Source organism: Copadichromis virginalis, linkage group LG23 (assembly GCF_057382275.1).
Source record: "Copadichromis virginalis isolate Kocher_CV1m ecotype Utaka linkage group LG23, C_Virginalis_male_GT1.1, whole genome shotgun sequence".
Taxonomy (NCBI): domain Eukaryota; kingdom Metazoa; phylum Chordata; class Actinopteri; order Cichliformes; family Cichlidae; genus Copadichromis; species Copadichromis virginalis.
In genome coordinates, this window is record NC_140639.1 from 47,763,493 (window position 1) to 47,783,151 (window position 19,659).

The 19,659-nt window shown below is 38.5% G+C and overlaps 1 protein-coding gene across 9 annotated transcripts in view; it reads right to left on the reverse strand.

Moving 5' to 3' along the window:
• Window positions 1-9,796, reverse strand: part of LOC146681970 (NLR family CARD domain-containing protein 3-like) — a 34,287-nt gene extending 24,491 nt beyond the window's left edge. For 2 of the 9 annotated variants that reach the window (XM_085448437.1, XM_085448443.1), the window contains exons 1-4: window positions 9,650-9,794; window positions 8,248-8,413; window positions 2,681-2,812; window positions 1,867-1,998 (exon numbers count right to left, since the gene is read on the reverse strand). In XM_085448437.1, the coding sequence (XP_085304563.1) occupies window positions 1,867-1,998; window positions 2,681-2,812; window positions 8,248-8,387 (404 nt within the window). In that variant the 5' untranslated portion in view covers window positions 8,388-8,413; window positions 9,650-9,794. Of the gene's footprint in view, window positions 1-1,866; window positions 1,999-2,680; window positions 2,813-8,247; window positions 8,414-9,486; window positions 9,524-9,649 lie in introns of those variants that run through there. The other 7 variants (XM_085448435.1, XM_085448441.1, XM_085448439.1 and 4 more) reach the window with 6 other exon arrangements.
• Window positions 9,797-19,659: the final 9,863 nt, after the last annotated feature.

Below are 19,659 nucleotides of genomic sequence, written 5' to 3' on the forward strand. Positions count from 1 at the left end.
ATCAGGAAGTGAACTTCTGGGTTCTGATTTCCTTTCTATTATTTTACAGAAGTGAAGAAGAAGAACTAAAAGCTTTGAAATGATCTGAGTGATATTTTTGAACATTGCCACCAAATTGAGTTCAGCCTCCAGCAGTAACTTTGTTTCATGATGCCTCCCTGATGATGTGATGTTTGATTACAAACCTGTTTATGTGTTAGACATTAATCACATGAACACAGGCAGAAAAAAGAAGCCAATGAAACAAATGACAGAAACGTGTTCATTCACTGCCATGATCCATATTTTATATGTACAGATGTTTGTAAAGAACACGTGTGCAGCGCTTTGTTCTGAGTATCTGCTGTCAGCACACAGTGCAGCAATAACTACAACCACACGTTTCTGTAGATCCTGAACATCAGCCTGGAGGAATCTGACCTCAGGTCTGCACACAGAGGAGCTTCACCTCTGGGATGATGCTGGCTTCAGCTCCTTCTACAATCAGGCAGAAGCTTCTGCACCATCAGGACACAAACAGAGAGGAGCTTCTATCCTCAGACCATCCAAGTCCTAAATCAGAACATGCTCCCCTCATAGCATCACCATCAGGGTTTAAACAGGACCTTACATCATGTTCTTGTCTCACTGTCATATTTCAGATCATACCTGATTCATTATGACGTCACACGCTGCTACACTGATCCTGCTGCTTCATTACTGCTGATATTACTCTGCTCACTCTGTTCAGTTACTCTGTTTACATCACTTTGCTCATTTGCTTTGTTCTGCTTGCACTGCTCTGTCAGTACATGCTGTGCTAATGTGGCACAAAGCACTTTAACATTACATCTGCACAATGTTTCATTATTTCATTTAATGATTGTTTCTAATGTTTTGTCCAGTCACAGGAGCAGCTCAGCACATTTCACTGTGTTGTACGTGTATGACGATGCCTGTGACAAATAAACAGCCTCGGACTCTTCAATCTTCTGCATTTCTTTGGAGATCAGCTCAGTGGCCTGTTGAGACCATCTTTCTATTTCTGATGACTCAGTTCAGATTATTATCCTGATACTTTCTCCATGTTACACACAGTGTAACGTCACCATGTTACACACAGAGCTGTTCTGTTCCTCGTCACTAAATTCAAAGCTTATGTTGGTCATATCTGTTCTGGGCTGTCAGAGACAGTAAAATGATTCTCACAGACTGATGCTACAGATTTCTTTCACAGACTCGTTTCCAACAGTCTTATAAACAGTGATGTCACCGTCTCCTCCTGCTGACACACACCTTCACACAGCTCCTCCCACCAGCTGAACTAACTGACTTTCACAGCACTGAATTTTAACTCTGGCTTTAATCATCTTATATTTTCTCCTCTTATCAATAATCCATCTGTGGAAACTGCAGAGGGGAAACAACCTCACAGGTTATCAGACCTGTTAACACCTGTTTCTGTCACAGCCTCACAATTCTGTTTGATTCATGTATAGACACAAATTTGTTCTTATTAAAATAAAATCAACTGAAAAACAAATTACCTTTTTAAATATTAAAAGCAGATTTTATATTAGATAATTTCTAAGAAAACTAATAACCAAGTCCAATATCCTTCTCTCACTCGGTCATCTTTGTCTAGTTTAAGTTTTAGATCATCCATCCATTTGCTTCCACTTGTCCTTTTCAGGATCACGGGGTCATAGGGCGAGAGGCATTGTCGACCCTGGACAGGTCGCCAGTCTGTCGCAGGGCTAACACACAGAGACAGACAACCATTCATACTCACAATTTAGATTGACCAATTAACCTATCCCCACTAACTGTAATAACAAAGTGGTCAACAACTTCAAGCACCTATAAATGAGTCAGCAGATCTCTTACATGGTCAGCTGGCGTCCATGACTGAAGAACATTGTTGCTGCAGGTTCATTACTGAAGTTTAGAGGATGTTCTTTGGACCAGTCACTCCTCACAGACACACAGCTGGATACTGGAGACTGTGACCTCTGACCTCTGCAAACAGAAAAAACATTTCTTTTCATATGTGGACACATAGAGCTGTGTGTCATCAGCATAGCAGTGAAAATGTATGCTATGGCTTCTGATGATACTGCCTGAGGGAAGAATGTATAATGTAAACAGAATTGGTCCTAGCACTGAACCCTGTGGAACACCATAATTGACCTGAGTGTGTGAAGATGAATTCCTAGAGTATTTAAAAGTAGAATGGGAGGCAGAGCCTTCAGTTTTCAGGCCCCTCTTCTGTGGAACCAGCTTCCAGTTTGGATTCAGGAGACAGACACTATCTCTACTTTCAAGATTAGGCTTCAAACTTTCCTTTTTGCTAAAGCATATAGTTAGGGCTGGACCAGGTGACCCTGAATCCTCCGTTCATTTAAGGAGACTACTCTGTAGGAGCTCACATACAGTTTGTTGTTGTCATGACAACAACTCCAATGTAAAGTGCATACACAAAATAAACTAACACATTTTAAAAAACAAAGTTTTACTTTGAGGGTGAACAGCCTGGGTCTGTTTCATTGCATGTTTTGGTCCAAACTGACAGATGAAGGGTAAAGTAGATGCATTTGCATCAGCAGGAAAATACACCCAGAACGAGCATCATCATACACAGACCACTGTTAGGAATAAACTATGATGTCAGTGGTAGAATTACAGTTAGCAGATCTCTTACATGGTCAGCTGGCGTCCATGACTGAAGAACATTGTTGCTGCAGGTTCATCACTGAAGTTTACAGGATGTTCTTTGGACCAGTCACTCCTCACAGACACACAGCTGGATACTGGAGACTGTGACCTCTGACCTCTGCAAACACACACATCAATCAGAGATAGATTCTCTGGTTAAAATCTTTTAAGCAGCTGTAAACACAGAAACTAAATGATGTCATAGTTTCTGTCAGTAACAGTAATCTGAGATTAGATTACAAACAGCTGCAGAGATGTTCACAGGAAAACAAGGATATGATTTTGTGTCATTCTGTCTGTAAACATGATAACTGACAGTTAGTACAGACAGGACCATTTGAGATTTTAAAATCTTGTGTCACATTTGACCTCTGACCTGTGATTCAAGGTTGATTAAATTCAATTTTATTTATACAGCGCTAATTCACAACAACAGTTGACTCAAGGCGCTTTATATTGAAAGGTAGACCCTACAATAATACATGCAGAGAAAATCTAACAATCATATGACCCCTATGATCGAGCACTTTGGCGACAGATATCTTGCAGTACTAATATATTGCAAGCTTAATCATTTTAGCAACACGGTCTACGTGGGCCGTGTCCACCGACGGCCGGGTAGGTGAGAAGGGTCTGGCTGCAGCCACTGGGGAGCGCCATATTGGGACCTCCACAGTAACTACTTTGCTTAAACTGATTATGTTGGCACTTTGTTAGCGTTACAACAACGGTCAGACCCCCAAGGTATCTAAACTTTAGTAAGGAATGTGTACTTTTAACACCTCTGGTTAGCATTTAGTGGTCAGTTTCAAAAGTATTTGATTTTTGCTTGTTATTGAACTGCTTTTCACTATCTGTAACATCAATGCACATTGTTCCATTTACTGCATATTGCACTTTGTTCATGTCTTTCATTCCACCTGCATCAACACTAGGGGTGGGTTTTTATAATCGATTCATCGATTAAAATCGATTCTGGCTTGGATAACGTAAAATCAATTCATTAAAATCCTGAATCGATTTTTTTAATATAAATTTATTTTGCCCGAAATGCCAGAATCTCTGGTGACATCTCACAAAATTTCAAGAACCACCAAACAGTTAAGACAGTAAATGAGAGCAGGTACAGGGATTCTGCACATAGACTTAAACACACAGCGCGTCCCGCGGATCAGAATCAGTTAGATGTCGCCTTTCTCACAGTCGGGGCTGAAAGCCGACAGCTCGCTGATTCTGATCTGTCGGCGGGTCCGCGCTTTGTGTTCACGCCCTTTATGCGCTGATTCTAAAGCTGTTAGTTTGATCTCTCTCCAAACAATATTGACCGAACCAGCAGCAAAAGAAGATCCAAACGCTTCACATAAACATCGTCATGAATTCACTCTGACTTTTACTGTTTTGCTTCCACCACGATGCACAGCTCTCTCTCCCTCTCTCTCTCTCTCTCCCTCTCTCTCTCTCTCTCTCTCTCCCTCTCTCTGTACTTCAAGAACAGTTTCGCTTTCTTCATTATTCGCTTGCTTGTTACGCACAAGTCTACTGTTGCTTACAGCGCTGTCGGCCGCTGTTTTTTTCCCTTTTACATTCTTCCGAAAAGAAAACCTAATTTCTGCTGTTCAATACTGAACAAATGTAAACTTTTTAAAATTATTCAAAATGCAAAACGCTTAACCGTGTCTCTAATAAAACCGGTATAACGTCAGAGGTAATGTTCATATGTTGATTAATGGTTTTCTTTCGTTTTTGATGTACTGCAGAATATCTTTATAAAATCCCAGGCCAGGAAAATCACCTTCATGTTTTTCTGTTTTATCTTCAGCTACTTTGACACAAAGGCATCTGCTGTGACGCTCACACCTGTGATAAAGTCTTGCGTGTGTCAGCTTCCTTTTGATTGATACAAAAATATCTAAATGTACTGATCTGAATTATATTTCTGACTGTCAAAATTTCCCAGATTTAAATCGAATCGAATCGAATTAAATCGAATCGTGGATCGAATCGATTCGGGACCTTGTGAATCGGAATTGAATCGATTCTAGAAATCAGTGACAATTGTAACCCATATCAACTACTCCCTGTCACATGACCCACGTCAGCTGATTTGAGGCCCCTCTTCTGATTGGCTCCTTCCACGTCGCGGCAACTCTGAAAACCGGCTGTGGAGGGATACTTCCGGGTTCGACTCCTGCTGTGGCTGTGAGCTTATGGCATTTAGAACGGTGTTGGAAAACAAAGCGTTTTCTCCCCTCAATTCATCTATAAACTCATTTCACCTCAGCGGTAAGTGTCCTTAATATCTTTCACCCTTTGGTTGTCAGTAACCAGCCGATCGTTTTCGCGATTAAAAAATGACTTTGTGCGGCGGAGTTCCCACCGCGAGCAGAACTCCAGTTCAAAAACCGCTGTTTTTGAACACTTTTATTTACTTAAGCATTTTTATGGGCTTACTTTGAAACAAAGTGCGATCGAATGATTATTGTTATGTGTTGCCTTGAATTCGGCTATGCTGTCTGTTAGACAGTTGTTTTTCTTTATTGTTGTTTTTGTATTGTTTGTAGCGAACGCTACTGGAATGTATAGATTAAGCTACGTAGCCAAGATGATTAATAATTTTTGTACATTGATTGATGATGATGATTTGCATTGTTACATAGACTTGCAGAAAAATATATTTGTTTACCCGTAAACTGAATCGAACTTGATGTGCTAATGGACATTTTTCTGACCTACAGGTCAGGTTTTTTTTTCCCCCCCTTTGAATTGATCTTGTTCATATTGAAGTGGCGAGCCGGTAGGACCATTCTCTGTTTTCCCCTCTTTTCCCCCACTTAGCCGTCTTTGGATTACGGACATATTTCCCCATTGTATGAAGCTGGACCCTAAGGAGGAATACCTTGAAAGTGAACTTTAAAAAGAAAAGGACCAAAAAAAAAGGACTCTTAGCAAAAGGACTCTTGCACAGAAAAATCACAGCATTGATTTATTATTTAATTGTGGGCGTTTATGTTGTGTGTTGTATTAATTATTTTGTTCCATTTCCCCTGTCCCCCATTTATTCAATATATTTTTGGTACAAGATATTGCAGTCTTTGGTCTCATCATTCACACCATCTAGGCTCCATAAAGAACTATTTCTTCTGCGCGTCAGTCAGTAAATTCATCCATTGAAATAAACTAGTCCTTAAATAACTTTGCGTTACACGATACCCAGCCCTAATCAACACTGTAAAGTTTGTCACAAAGAGGTTTATATATTTAGAAATACTAATATTCTCTATTCCATTCTGTTCTGCTTTTTTATTGCCCAGATGTTAGTTAGCATTTGTTAAATTGTCTATGTCAATATATACGTATGTCACGAATAAAAGTGTCTTGTAAATTATGTTTTTGTAAAGAATTTTCTCCCAAATCTCTTATATGCTAACTGTAACGTGTTATTTCTGCTAAAACCTGAACTTAAATGTGTATATGGTGTTTATCTGTTTCTCTCTGTTTTAGATCCACATATCAATTTGGAGTTCTGCCTCCAAGCCAGAATTGCAGGAATGCACCACGTGTTGGCTGTTTCACTGCCCTCTGTGCCCCACTCTCAGCCCTACTGTCAGGGCAAAGATCGAGGAGCATATAAATGGACACATTAAAAATGCTTTGCCTTCAAAGGTATGTTGGTATTAAATATACCTCATAGTTAAAGTTATAAATATGCACCTCTTTTCAGCACCTCTGCAGTCTCTTTGTTGACCTAAAAGTTGATTTTCACATTGTACAGTTCAGTTCATTCATCAACAAGAGAAAAAAGTGTTTTCATGAAATTTTTTTTTTCCTGTTTACCATATTTCCTGACCGCTCTTGTGGTCCACACCATTTTGCTTTCATTATTGAGCATGGCTTGGATACTTTTGTTAATATGTACAATCTGATTGTTAGATAAACTGATTGCATTCTATACAACTGCATTTAAATTACATGTTGTTGTTTTTTTCTCTCTTCCAGACAAAATGATATGCCGGTGCACTTTCACTGCCTTGTCTGTAACATGACAGTCATACAGCATCATGTCAGCATTGTCATGTCAGCATTCAGGACTGCTCCCCGCTGCACTCTCCAAAGAGCCCCGCCTCCCTCTCGATGTTTTGTCTCCAGCATCTGAATCTTCAGTAGAACATTCATGTGCTCCTCCCTCTGTGCTGAATGAAACTGTGGCTTGTGGAAAGTCCATGAAAATAAAACGCCCTCACTGTGGTCTTAGTCTTCTTACAAAAAAACCTTCAAGGCTCAGCATTGTTTATACTTGTAACTTCAAAATAAAAAGCTTACAGATGCTATTAACATTAATGTATTACCCTGTAATCAATAATATTTTATACATTTTATGCATTAACCTTCTGGGCTCTATCCTGGCTATTTGTGGCCACTTCTTTTTTTGGACCATTTTTGCTGTGTTAATGCAAATTGAATGAAAAGGTCTAGATTTATTTTCAGCTTTTGGCCACTTGAAACCCATTATGACATTTTTAAATTCCTTGTTATTGACAGTGCTAAATCATGCAATTTAGGTAAAATTGCTTTCATTCTAAACAACACATAAAAATTATGGTTGTTTTCTTTTCTTTTTTACCAAATTACATCATTTACCCATTTTTGGCCAAACAAACAATTTCATGTAATATTCTTAGTTTCAAATAGGGGCATCTGATGGCTTACTACACTGCAGTGGACCAAAAGAATGACACAGGTTTGATCTAAAGGATCTAATAGTTGTGTTTGTGCATGACATTGCAACACAAATATGTATTTGAAAGATAGACTGGAATAAATTATGACACATCAAATATTACACAGACTGCAGTGAATTTCTGTTGATACAGACTATTGAGCTTTGAGTTTCCCAGTCAAACTTATCAGCCAAAATATTAACTCTCAAAAAAAATCAAAGCTGCAGCACACACAGCAACAAACACTGTTAGTAAATGTGTTCTGGAGTTTATGCAGGTGCAGAAAGTGCTGCTGCTGTAAGTCAGCCTAACAGCTTCCAGATCACTTATGTTTCTGGAAAGATGGTAAGAAGGGCATCGCTGCTCATTTCTACAATCTCCCAGATCTTGGAATACAATGCCTTTGTCCCATGAAAACCACTACACAGTACGAGGAGTCCACTAAAACCTACAAATGAAGAGAGATCATTTGTAATATTCTGGATATTTATGATTGAGCTGTTTGTATATATTAGAGCCATTTCTTATATTCTGTAACACTGTCATATATATTGTATTATGTCATTAGTTCAGTCAGTTATTGTTACTGTGTTAGAGTAACTGCAAACACATACTTTCATTAAGGATTAATAAAGTATCTGATTCTGATTAAATACACTGAAGTTACTGTAGGAAAAAAAACTAAATCAGCTGATTTTAAACTAAAGGGTTGGAGCTGCTCTCAGATTTGGTTCTTTTTTTAAATCAACACGACCATAAGGAATCATTTATGATGTCACTGGTAGAATACATGTATATAAACAACCTTTAAACTCTGAGTCAGCAGATCTCTTACATGGTCAGCTGAGCTCCATGATTGAAGAACATTGTTGCTGCAGGTCCATGACTGTAAGGTGGAGGTGTTTGTGTAACCCCGTCACTCCTCACAGACACACAGCTGGATGCTGCAGATGCTGCTCCGTCCTCTTCCTCCATCTTCTTGATGTCAGGGTGGAGTTAGTCTGAGAGGTAAACACACACACTCAGAGGTGCTGTTGTACTGGAAGCACTGTGGCTCAAGGGGTTGGGAAGCGTATCTGTAACCGGAAGGTTGCCGGTTCGATCCCCGGGATCTCTGTCCTGGTCGTTGTGTCCTTGGGCAAGACACTTTACCCTACCGCCTACTGGTGTTAGCCAGAGGGGCCGATGGCGCGATATGGCAGCCTCGCTTCTGTCAGTCTCCCCCAGGGCAGCTGTGGCTACAACCGTAGCTGCCTCCACCAGTGTGTGAATGCGAGAGTGAATGAATAGTGGCATTGTAAAGCGCTTTGGGTGCCATGAAAAGCGCTATATAAATCCAATCCATTATTATTATTACCTTTATTGATTTATTTTGGAATAAATTAAATATAAAGGTGCCAAAAACTGCCTGCAGCTTCTGCTCTGTGACAGGAAACTACTGTCAGGCTCAAAATGACTTCAGATTATTCATCACAGAGTGTTTATAGATCACAGGACACGTTACAGTTTCACTGTTGATGTTTTAGTTTAAAAAATGACGTGAGAAGGTCTTACTGTGAATCTGCGCGCTCATTGGCTAATAATAACTTGAGACTGACAGGTGGTTATCCAATCAGCGTGCGGCCTCACACGGACATAAAACTCTTTAAAGTTTGTTTCTGAAGGGATTTTCAGATCAGACCTGATGTTTCTGCCTACAGCCTGTTTACCGATATAATCAATATCAGACATCAGAGCAACAGAAACCTCGGTGATCAGGACGCCGGGACTGAGAACAGGAAGTGGCTCAAACGTCGCACTTTCGTAAAGTCAGCCTGAACTCCACTCACCGAGTTTCTGTCACCATTTTAGTTTTAAAAGACGTCGTGATAAGGGCGGGTCTTACTGTGAACCTGCGCGCTCATTGGCTAATAACTTGAGATGGACAAGTCGCTATCCAATCAGCGCGCGGCCTCTTCCGACATAAAGTAGTTTCCTTTGAAAAACCAAAGTCTGATTATTTTTGCCTCCACTGATGGAGCCTGTTGTTCCCGCCACAGAGACACAGTAATGTCAGAGCGGTGTTAACACTCACCTGCCTCAGCACAGCTCTCACTCTCCTCCTGCTCTCTCTTCCTCTCTACTTACAGGAAACCAGCGCTCAGAGGAGCCGACCGGCCTCACGTTTCACCCACAGACACGAACAGCGTGGAATTATTTTATGTCATAAGAAGAAACATATTCATGTTAACACTCACCTGCCTCAGCTCCACCTTCCCCCTCCTGCTGCTGCTCAGAACGGAGGATCAACACTTTCACTTTCACTGCTCCTCCCTAAACACAGAGGATGCTGGGACTTGTAGTTTTTAAACTTCGTTCAGCCGTCTTTAGTCCATCCAGGACTGCATTTTGGGACAGTTACTGACCCCACATCTGGGGCTCTTCTCAGCTCTTTCCGGGGGTGAGGTGCCCTTGTACCTCGGGCCTCTGGGACTGGGGTTTGGTCTGCTCTGGCGCGAATGGCTGCCGGCAGGGCCTGCGGGCTTGTCGTCGCAGCCCCCTGCGCCCTCTGTACCTTGGCTACTGGGTGACACCAAATGACTCCTTCAAATTACAAACATATATATTGTTTATTAATGGATCGGATTACATTTTTTTATTTCTCTCCGATATCCGATCCAGTAATTTACGTCAGTATTGGACCGATACGTAATATCGGATCGGTCCATCTCTAGTACGGACCTTCATTGTTTTGAAGTTACCAAAACCCCTTAAATTATAACTTCCTTCTTTCAAAAGAAACAAAAAAAAACATACTCAGAATATTACCTGGCAGTTCTTTATTTTTTGCTTTGAATAGAATTTGTGCTGTTTGGAACTAGATCGTCAATTTTCAATATTTCAGACTGTAAAAATAGTGAGTTTGTATGTTCCTATAACCTGCATTGTGGATGATTCGAATTGCTTTTTTTTGAAGAGTGAAAAGTGAATGTAATGTGGTTTTATAGTTATTGCCCCAGACCTCTGCACAATAGCTTAAGTATGGTGAAATCAGTGAACAGTAGAGAATATGAAGTGATGTTCTGTCGAATGCCTGTTTTGCCTTGTGATACTTTGTGATACTTTGGAATGAATATATCTTACGTGAGCTCTCCAGTTAAGTTTTTCATCTATTATTACCCCCAGAAATTTATTTTCACTGACTCTTTCAATATCAACACCATTTATTTGAATCTTTGCATTTGTATTTAAACTACTATTTCCAAATAACATAAGTTTGGATTTATTCAAATTTAATGATAATTTATTTTTATCAAGCCAGAACTTCACTTTACTTATTTCATTAGTCATATCCTCCAATAAATTCTGCAGATCATCACCAGAGCAAAAAATGTTTGTATCGTCAGCAACGAGAACCATTTTTAATACTTTGGACACTTTACAGATGTCGTTAATGTACAAGGTGAAGAATTTTGGACCCAAAACTGACCGTTGGGGTACACAACAAGCAATGTCCACACATAAGGAGCAACCACCATTTATTTTCACAAACTGCTTCCTGTCACTTAAATAACTCCGGACCCAATCTAAAACTACCCCTCTGACACCATAACGTTCCAGTTTTCTTATTAATATATCCTGATCTATAGTGTCAAATGCCTTTGTCAAGTTTATGAATAACCCAGCCACATATTGCTTTTTGTCTATGGAATTTGTGATGTAATCTATTGAATCTTATAGTGCCGATGATGTTGATCTGCTTGATCTGAATCCGTACTGACTCTCAGTGAGTAGTTTATGTTTATCTATAAAATTTTCCAGTCGGTTTTTAAACAGTTTTTCAAGAACTTTTGAGAATTGAGGTAGTAAAGAGACAGGCCTGTAGTTTGTGAAATGGTGTTTGTTTCCAGATTTGTATAGAGGTATAACTTTTGCTATTTTCATTCTGTCTGGAAATCGACCAGTTTGAAATGATAAATTACAGATGTATGTAAACGGTTTTATAATAGCCTCAATGACTCTTTTAACCACTATCATATCAATATCATTACAATCCAAAGATTTGTGATTTTTACATTTTTTGACAATTTCAAAAACTAACATTTTCATCAACAGCTGTGAGAAACATAGAATATGGATTTCTGTCTATCAGTGTATCGGGTTTTTCCTGTGCTTTCCCAGGATGAGTGATTGTTCTTGCTAAATTTGGTCCAGCAGTTACAAAGAATTCATTGAGACTATTTGCCACAACATCCATGTTGTATTCTTCATGGTCATTACAAATGAAATACTTGGGATAGTTCTTTTGTCCAGTCCCACATTTTATAACACTGTTCAGGATTTCCCATAATCTTTTATTATTATTTCTATTTATATCTAATTGCTTCATATAGTATTCCTTTTTACTAAATCTAAGTATATGTGTTGGCCAGAGGGGCCGATGGCGCGATATGGCAGCCTGGCTTCTGTCAGTCTGCCCCAGGGCAGCTGTGGCTACAACTGTAGCTGCCTCCACCAGTGTGTGAATGTGAGAGTGAATGAATAGTGGAATTGTAAAGCGCTTTGGGTGCCTAGAAAAGCGCTATATAAATCTTATCCATTATTATTATTATTATTATTAGTTAACCTATTTTTATATCTTTTGTATCTGATTTCAGCATCTTTAGTTCTCGTTCTTAAGGACTCTCTATATAGAGCATTTTTCTTTATACATGCATTTTGCAGACCTTTTGTTATCCATGGACAGTCCATATATTTATGTTTCCTACTATATTGCTTTATTGGACAGTTGGTATTGTACAGTAATGTAAATATTCTAAGGAATTCATTATACGCACTATTAACGTCCTGTTCCTGATATACTTCACCCCAGTTCTCTTTCAGTAACTCTTTTTTAAATGCGTTCATTCTTTCTTCTGTTCTTACTCGTCTGTACTCTTTTTTACTGTCCATTTTATTGATCTTGTAATTCCTATCATAGATTGTAAAAATTGGAAGATGGTCACTTATGTTATTAATCAGGAGTCCACTTACAGTCTTATTTTCAATGTCATTTGTAAAAATGTTGTGTGATCCTGGTAGGTCTAGTAGTTTTAGGGAATAGGTTCATATAGTGCATTGTGTTTATAAATTCCTCAGTGGTTATATGTTTATTTGGGTTTAGCAAATCAATATTGAAGTCTCCACAAATGAAAACTTTTTTGTGAGCTATTTCAATAAATGTTTCTTCTATCCAGTCTTTAAATGTCTCAATACTACTACCTGGAGCTCTGTATATACAGCTAATGATTACATTTTTACTTTTTTCTTTACAAATTTCAACTGTAATACATTCTAGTACATTATCAATCACCATCGTCATCTTTTCCACCACATTAAAGTTCAAGGATTTGTCCACATACAAGGCCACTCCTCCTCCTCCTTTGTTTGGCCTAGTTATAAATGTGAATTCATAACCCTCCAGTTCAAAGTCTGTTCCTTTTTCCATATTGATCCAAGTTTCTGATAAGGCAATGACACTAAATGGAGGTGAAAACTGGTTAAGATATTCTTTGATATGATTAAAATTGGCATAGAGATTTCTACAGTTAAAGTGGATAATTGATCATTTATTCTCAGTTTTAATCCTCTGATTGTAGTCTTTATTTGTATAGTAGCAGCAATTGTTATTGTTAGATGAGAAGAAGTTGTTGTCTGGATCTATTTCATATTCCAAGTCCTGTGTATTGTGATCCATATAGTTAAATGTTTTCAGTTCTAATTGATCATATTCTGCAATTGTCTGACTGATGCAGCTGTTTCTTCCAGATGTATCTGAGTTCTTCCTTCCAGTGTGTGTCATAAGTGAGTGTGTGGTTGTCTGTTACCTTGTTTGCCATCCAGATCGTGTTGCTCACTGATATTTTTCGAGATCCGCCACTGAAATCCAAGTTAGGCATGTTTCCCTTTTTGTTGTTGTTCTTGACACGAGTGCTTCAGTTATTTTCTCATCAGTATGTTAGGACAGAAAGGATTCTGTTGTGGATTTATGATCATCTCACGTGTGTCCATCTTTCAAACTCTTAGATTGTGTAGACATTAATGCAGCTGTCAGACTGTAGGCCAGTTTCTTTGCACTGTAAGCATTGATCGGATGCTACTGTAGCAATCAGTGCTTACACAAAACGTCCCTGCGTAAACCCTCAGACACACAACAAACAGATCAATAGTATCTGAAATTCAGAGTACGGATCTTTTTACACATTTCTCACAGAAAATCACCTAAATCGCTTTCGTGTGAGATGCACATCATGTTTGCCTCATAAAGACTTGCCCTGTATGTATTCATTTCTTTTGACTTTCACGTGGAATTGTCACCTAATATAACAGGTCCATCAGTAAATGGTGTCTATCTTCAGTTTCTGTCTCCTAGACTTTGTCCCTGTCAGGTTACAGCTGAATAGATAGTCATATCATGCAGAGACTGCATCGTACTATAATGCTCGTATGATCGCGTTTGTCATAAGTGGACTGGTCTTGTTGAAACTTTGCAGAAACCTTGCCCAGTAAACTGTGAGTGCTAACATTTCTATGGCATATGCAAATACTTTAGACAAATCCCACAGTTGTCTATATTTGTATATTTGACAGTTTAATGAAGCATTTAGAAATCAAAGGTCAGATTAAAATGCTGTATCACAATAGAATGTGATATCACACAATACAATATTTTTAATATCACACACAGCATGAAAGTTTGCTAGTGTATATTATAAAAATATTACAGTATGTTGGTATAACTTTATCCCCTCCTAGTTTTTAAGATACAAATTTTGGCCCACACTGATTTGTGATCATATTCCTCTGTCCACTAAATGAAGATGGAGGCTCTGCTCTTTATTTCTGTGTTTCTCTGGAGAATCCTGGTAACATGATGGCTTTCTGTCTCTAAACACACACGAGCTTAACTCCGAATGAACATGATCAGAGTTCATTGAACCAACTCTGATCAGTCTTTTCTAAGGGTTTCAAGCCTTTCTTGTTCGAGCCTCTCTTTGTTGTTGCTACAGTTATGTGTAATTATTAATAGTATTGCAGATGTTAGCCTCTGCCTGCAGTGTTGATGTGGGTAAAGGCTTTAACCATGGATTAGCGGCAGGTCCCAGCTTGTAAATTGTGGAGCATTAATGCCCACTCCAGCTCCTGTAACCAAATATAAACAGTTGGGATGAGAGTTAGCTCAAGCCACTACAACAGCCAGCAAGAATGATCTGTTCATGCTAGCATTAACAGTGCCTATACACATAGCGACACACGGGGGAGGGGCCTAACTAATAACCAAGATGACTACAGGCTTGGAGGTGCTAAAAGTCAGATATACCAGGAGCAGTTTGGGCTTTAGAACAAATTTTGTGTAATTATAACAATATGTAATTTAGGACCTGGTTACATATGATGCTGCTGATTTTTTAAATCTAATTTTTACGTTGCATTAATTTCTTTTTGTCAGACAGGGAATCAAACAAGTTCTGTTTTCTCGAATGAATCCCACTGTTATTTGTTTGTCCTACCAACAGGGATGTTTACATGGTATTCATGACTGCTGCACCTGATGACTTTCACAGCTTGAGGACTGCAAACATTTCCCAACAAGACATGAGTGGTGGGGTGATCGTTGGTATTCCTGATCAGGTGAGGATCTGTTCCCATCAAACCACCAAAACCAGTTGTTCAGGATGTTTACAGGATGAAGAATCCCCAGTTATTCTTTGTGGTTGGAATGTGCCTACATATGGCTGTGTGGGATTCTGGCTTACTTTAGGGTCAGAGCAGTTGGTATGTGGAGCAAATACTGACACAGTCAGAGTGGGCAAACCAGCAATAGGCTTGTTGTCATACCTGGAAGTCTGAAAGCTCCCGATCCTGGATGGTCTTTCTAGTTTTTAATGACAGGTCGTCTAACAAAGCTTCCATGAGGTGCTATAATGGAGACTGTCCTTTTCAACGAGTTTCTCATGTCTTATCCTACTTTTTTCTTTTTTTTAATTAACAGGAGTGAGAATTTGAAATCCTCTATATTGACATGATTACATTTCTTCTATTAAATGAGAAGTACATTTTGAACACAGTATAGTGAACACAATATCCAAGAAGCTAAATCTGGTGAAATGGTTTCTTTAGCTGTCAGCTTGAAAGGCTGATTGGGGTATTTTTGTCACCTTGCATGCGGGTGGCATGGACACCCGACTTTTGTGTGCATTTATCAAAAAGCTTGGATGCTTTTGAAGATCAGTGGCATTCAACTCATGATCAGCGTTCAAGTTTTCTTAAAATCTTGTAACATGATAACTAGAAAGAAGACAGCTAGGATTTTCAAACTGATCCATAGATGGATCTACTATGAAGCTGAGGGACAGCACTGCTTAAAAGATCCTTTTTAAATGACTCCAGCTGTCTGATTTAATGAGACCACGTGTGCTCAAGTTTCCTGCTCTGACTCGGCCTCAGAATGTCTAGAGGCAGAAATCAAGCACACTCAAAGGAAATAAGCGTATCAGTGGGCATGTGCTCAGCACGCAGAGTGGGAGTGACTAAAGGTGCCACTGCAGAGCATCGCAGTTGTTTCGTGTGATTAAGTTGTGTGTTTATGAACCTGTGAGTGTTAGTCCTTTTGGCAGGATGACTCGCATGAAGCTGTTATAATTGTTTGTGCATGTTAAAGTTATGCCTCAGTTCTTTGATACCATGTTGGTAGGATTATTTGGCACTAAGTTAATAGCAGTGGCTGTAATCTCCCGCAGTCATTACATCCAGCGGTATTACAAATAAAGGACTTTTCTATTGTTTAGTTTAACTGTGGCTAGCTTGCCATGTCCGTGCCTTATGATTGGCAATTTGTATGACGTGCTATTTAGGCAATATATGAGCTATAGTGACCCCTTGTGGATATTGTGAGATATTGCTGTGTTGAGTACATTATGTTTTCAATTGTTTTTCTAGTTATTTGTGACTCTACTAATGATAAAATTGCCTGTTTCTGTTTCCAGAAAACCATTGCTCATAGTCCCACATACTATACAATGATAAGTTCAAGTATGGCTGTACCTAATTTGGATTAAGCCTGGCAAGCACTTTGATGTAAACATTTCTTCTGTGGGACTTAAAGACAGTTAACCCAACTCCTGGACTGCTGCAGTCTTCCTGACAGAAAGCTTAGGCCAGGCTTGTATGCCCAGTATATATATTCTATAACGTGTGTAACTACTTCGTTTAGTTGTTTTTGTTTGGATTTAGTTTAGTTGTTTTTCTTTTCAGTGTATTTCAGTGTCAGTAATTTGTGTAGTGCTCACTCACATTTTCAACTGGAAAAGACCTGCAATAGAAACGTATTTAGGAGCAAACAAGTGAATGAAAAGTTTGACATCATTAAGGCCAAACAGCACCTAGTTTTCAACAAAAACACATAACATAAGAGCAGCAGTGACGATGCAGCTGACACACATGAACCCATTTAAACTGGTCCCAGTGTTTTTAGCCTAACTTGAGTCTTGAACCATTGGGGCAAATGAAAAATTCCAGCAGTTCTTGAAAGCAGCAACTCTGTGCTTTTTTTGTGATGTTAGGGACATTATGGTAACTCGAGGCAGAACACCATCCAAATCTTGGTAAATAACACATGAAAGAACAAAAGAAACAAACATGGTAAAAAGAAGCCAAACGTGTGATAACATTGTTCCATCACGCTCACTCACTATTCTCTCAACCTTTGCCTTCACGGGGCTGCTGCAACAATGTACCTGGGATTACCGTAATGATGCAAATATTAATGAAAAGTGCAGAGTTGCTGCTCTCGGGAATCATTGGACTTCTTTTAATTGAGGAAATGGATCAGGAGTTACGGTAGTTACAGATGTTTAATACAACCCTAGAAAAGAGCTTTCTGTAGTGCTGTGCGATACGGAAAGATTTTTTATGTATCCGATACAAGTAAATACAGGGCTGATATGATCTCTACTTTTTAATGTGGATGATGCATCATCAAAATGCCAAATTGTTTACATTTTCATGACCTTTACGTTGTTTTTTAGGGGGCTTCATCCTAATGATTATTAATGAGTTAAAACCGAGGACAGAAATAATAAAAGGATTTAGTTTGTAGCCCATAGTTTAAAAACAGTATTCACACATTATCCCTTTCTTTAACAGCAACACAAAAGGATCATTATATTCCATTAAATCTGAGCCATATTATATTCAGTATATTTATTTTAATTTCAGTAAATGTTTTTATTTAAATGACATGTTTCAGTGAGATAAATGTGTTATTTCAAGGTTGTTGCATCATTTTTACTTTTCGAGTTGGCTAAAATGAGAATTAGCCAGTTGCACTTTAAAGTAATATAACCAACATATCGCCACAGTTATCTACCTGGATATTCTTCAGAGCATGCTTTCTTGCATGTGACAACAAGAGACCTCTCGGTTGTCTGGTGGAGCATTTAGCGCCTCGCTACATGTTTCCAAATCGGCATTTCTTCTCAGTGAAAGCTGTCCTAGAGAAGTAAAGCAAGTTTGTAAGTTTCTCTCTCAATGTTTGTAACGCATTCCCACGTTAAGCTTAACAACCGATATATGGAGCGACTGCCGCGCCTCCTCTCCCCCTCCCTCTCCTGCTGCTACTTCAATCATGAAACTAATCAATGATCAGCTGATCGCAAGTTCCGTCTCTCTTGTTTGTTTCCCACTTTGCACCAGAAAGAGGAAACCAGCAGATAAACCACAGCAGCACGTTTAAGCTTGATAAGCTGTTGTTAGAATTTATTTAATATTACTTTAATGCCTAATGCTATAAGTAACTGACAGCTGGTAACTGTGCAGGGGCGGGTCTAGCAAAGTTTTGCCAGGGGGCCAGCTGGGGCATTAACAGGGAAAAGGGGGGCACAAAGAAATACTTTTCTTTCTTATTCTCGTTTAAAATGTCTCGCTTTTAATAAATAATTATCTGAATCTTATAACCAAAGTTTTTATCTAACGTAAAATGTATAGAAATCTAATATTGTATATAGTAACTATTAAGTCTAATATATACCCTAGTAAGTTATAGTACTTTTTCCTTTGGGAAGATACCATCTGTGCAGTCTGCAGTTCTGTTGAAGAAAGATGTTGAATCTATTTAATTGTTGTTGAAAAATAATTGATTTCTGTGCATTTTTTTTAAATACATGCATTAAATTAAAGTCGATTATGTCGATTAAGCATCACGAGGCAGAGGGTGGGCGATGGTTCCCTTTAGTTTTTTTTTTGCTGGGAGTTTGCAACCCTATTAGTTAGGTTGTTTAATATTTCTGCTAAGTACTCTTTAAAATACCAGAATAGGGAGGATGGTGCAGGTTTAAGTTTATTAGATTGATCAGTGTTGCTGAACTATGAAATATTTTGGGTGCAGTGTGTTTTTTGCATACAGGTATAACTAAATAACTTTAATGTTTTATTTTTTAAAACTTGAGTATGAACTTATACAAAATAAAGAAAGATATTAAAAAAACTGTTTTATTGATTATAAAAATACGCTGTATCGGATTCATATTGATACTGGACACAAAAAAGTGGTATCGTGCGTTCTCTAGTCCATACAGGAGAGAACCAGAAACTAAAGAAACTAAATTGCGTGTTTACCTTTATGTTGACATCAGTGTCTGTTTTTTTTATTATTATTATTTCAGCATTTCAGCATCTCAAAATATTTTTTAGATAAAAGCAGTCAAAATATTTTTTTTAACAGATGAATCATTAAAGGATGGCAATTTCTAAAATGGTAACCAAAAGACCCGTGTGTTTTCTCTTTGGAATAATAATAATTATTGCTCATTAATAAGAAAACTATTTCGAATCCAATTCAATTTTCGAACAATCAATAAAATGATTGATGACTAAAATGATGAATAACTGCAGCCCTAGAATAAACACATTTTAGAGAAACTTGTGATTTTTGAGATGATGCAGTTTTAATTTGATAGTTTTTCCCCTTTGGTAACTTTGCTGTCCTCGCCCTGAGTTCCTTAGTTTCACCAGCTAGACAGCGAGATAACGATGCTCCAATAACCAGACTTGTTTTCCTTTCTGCGCTGATTTATTGAAGAATGGCCTCTGACCATTGCCTTCTCTTTGACCATCGTAAAACTGAAAGTACAAAATACTGTATTAGCTAACTAACATTGTAAACTAGCTTGTTACACTCTTACTGCAAGCTAACAGTAGATTACAGCTCAGTATTCAATACCATCGTTCC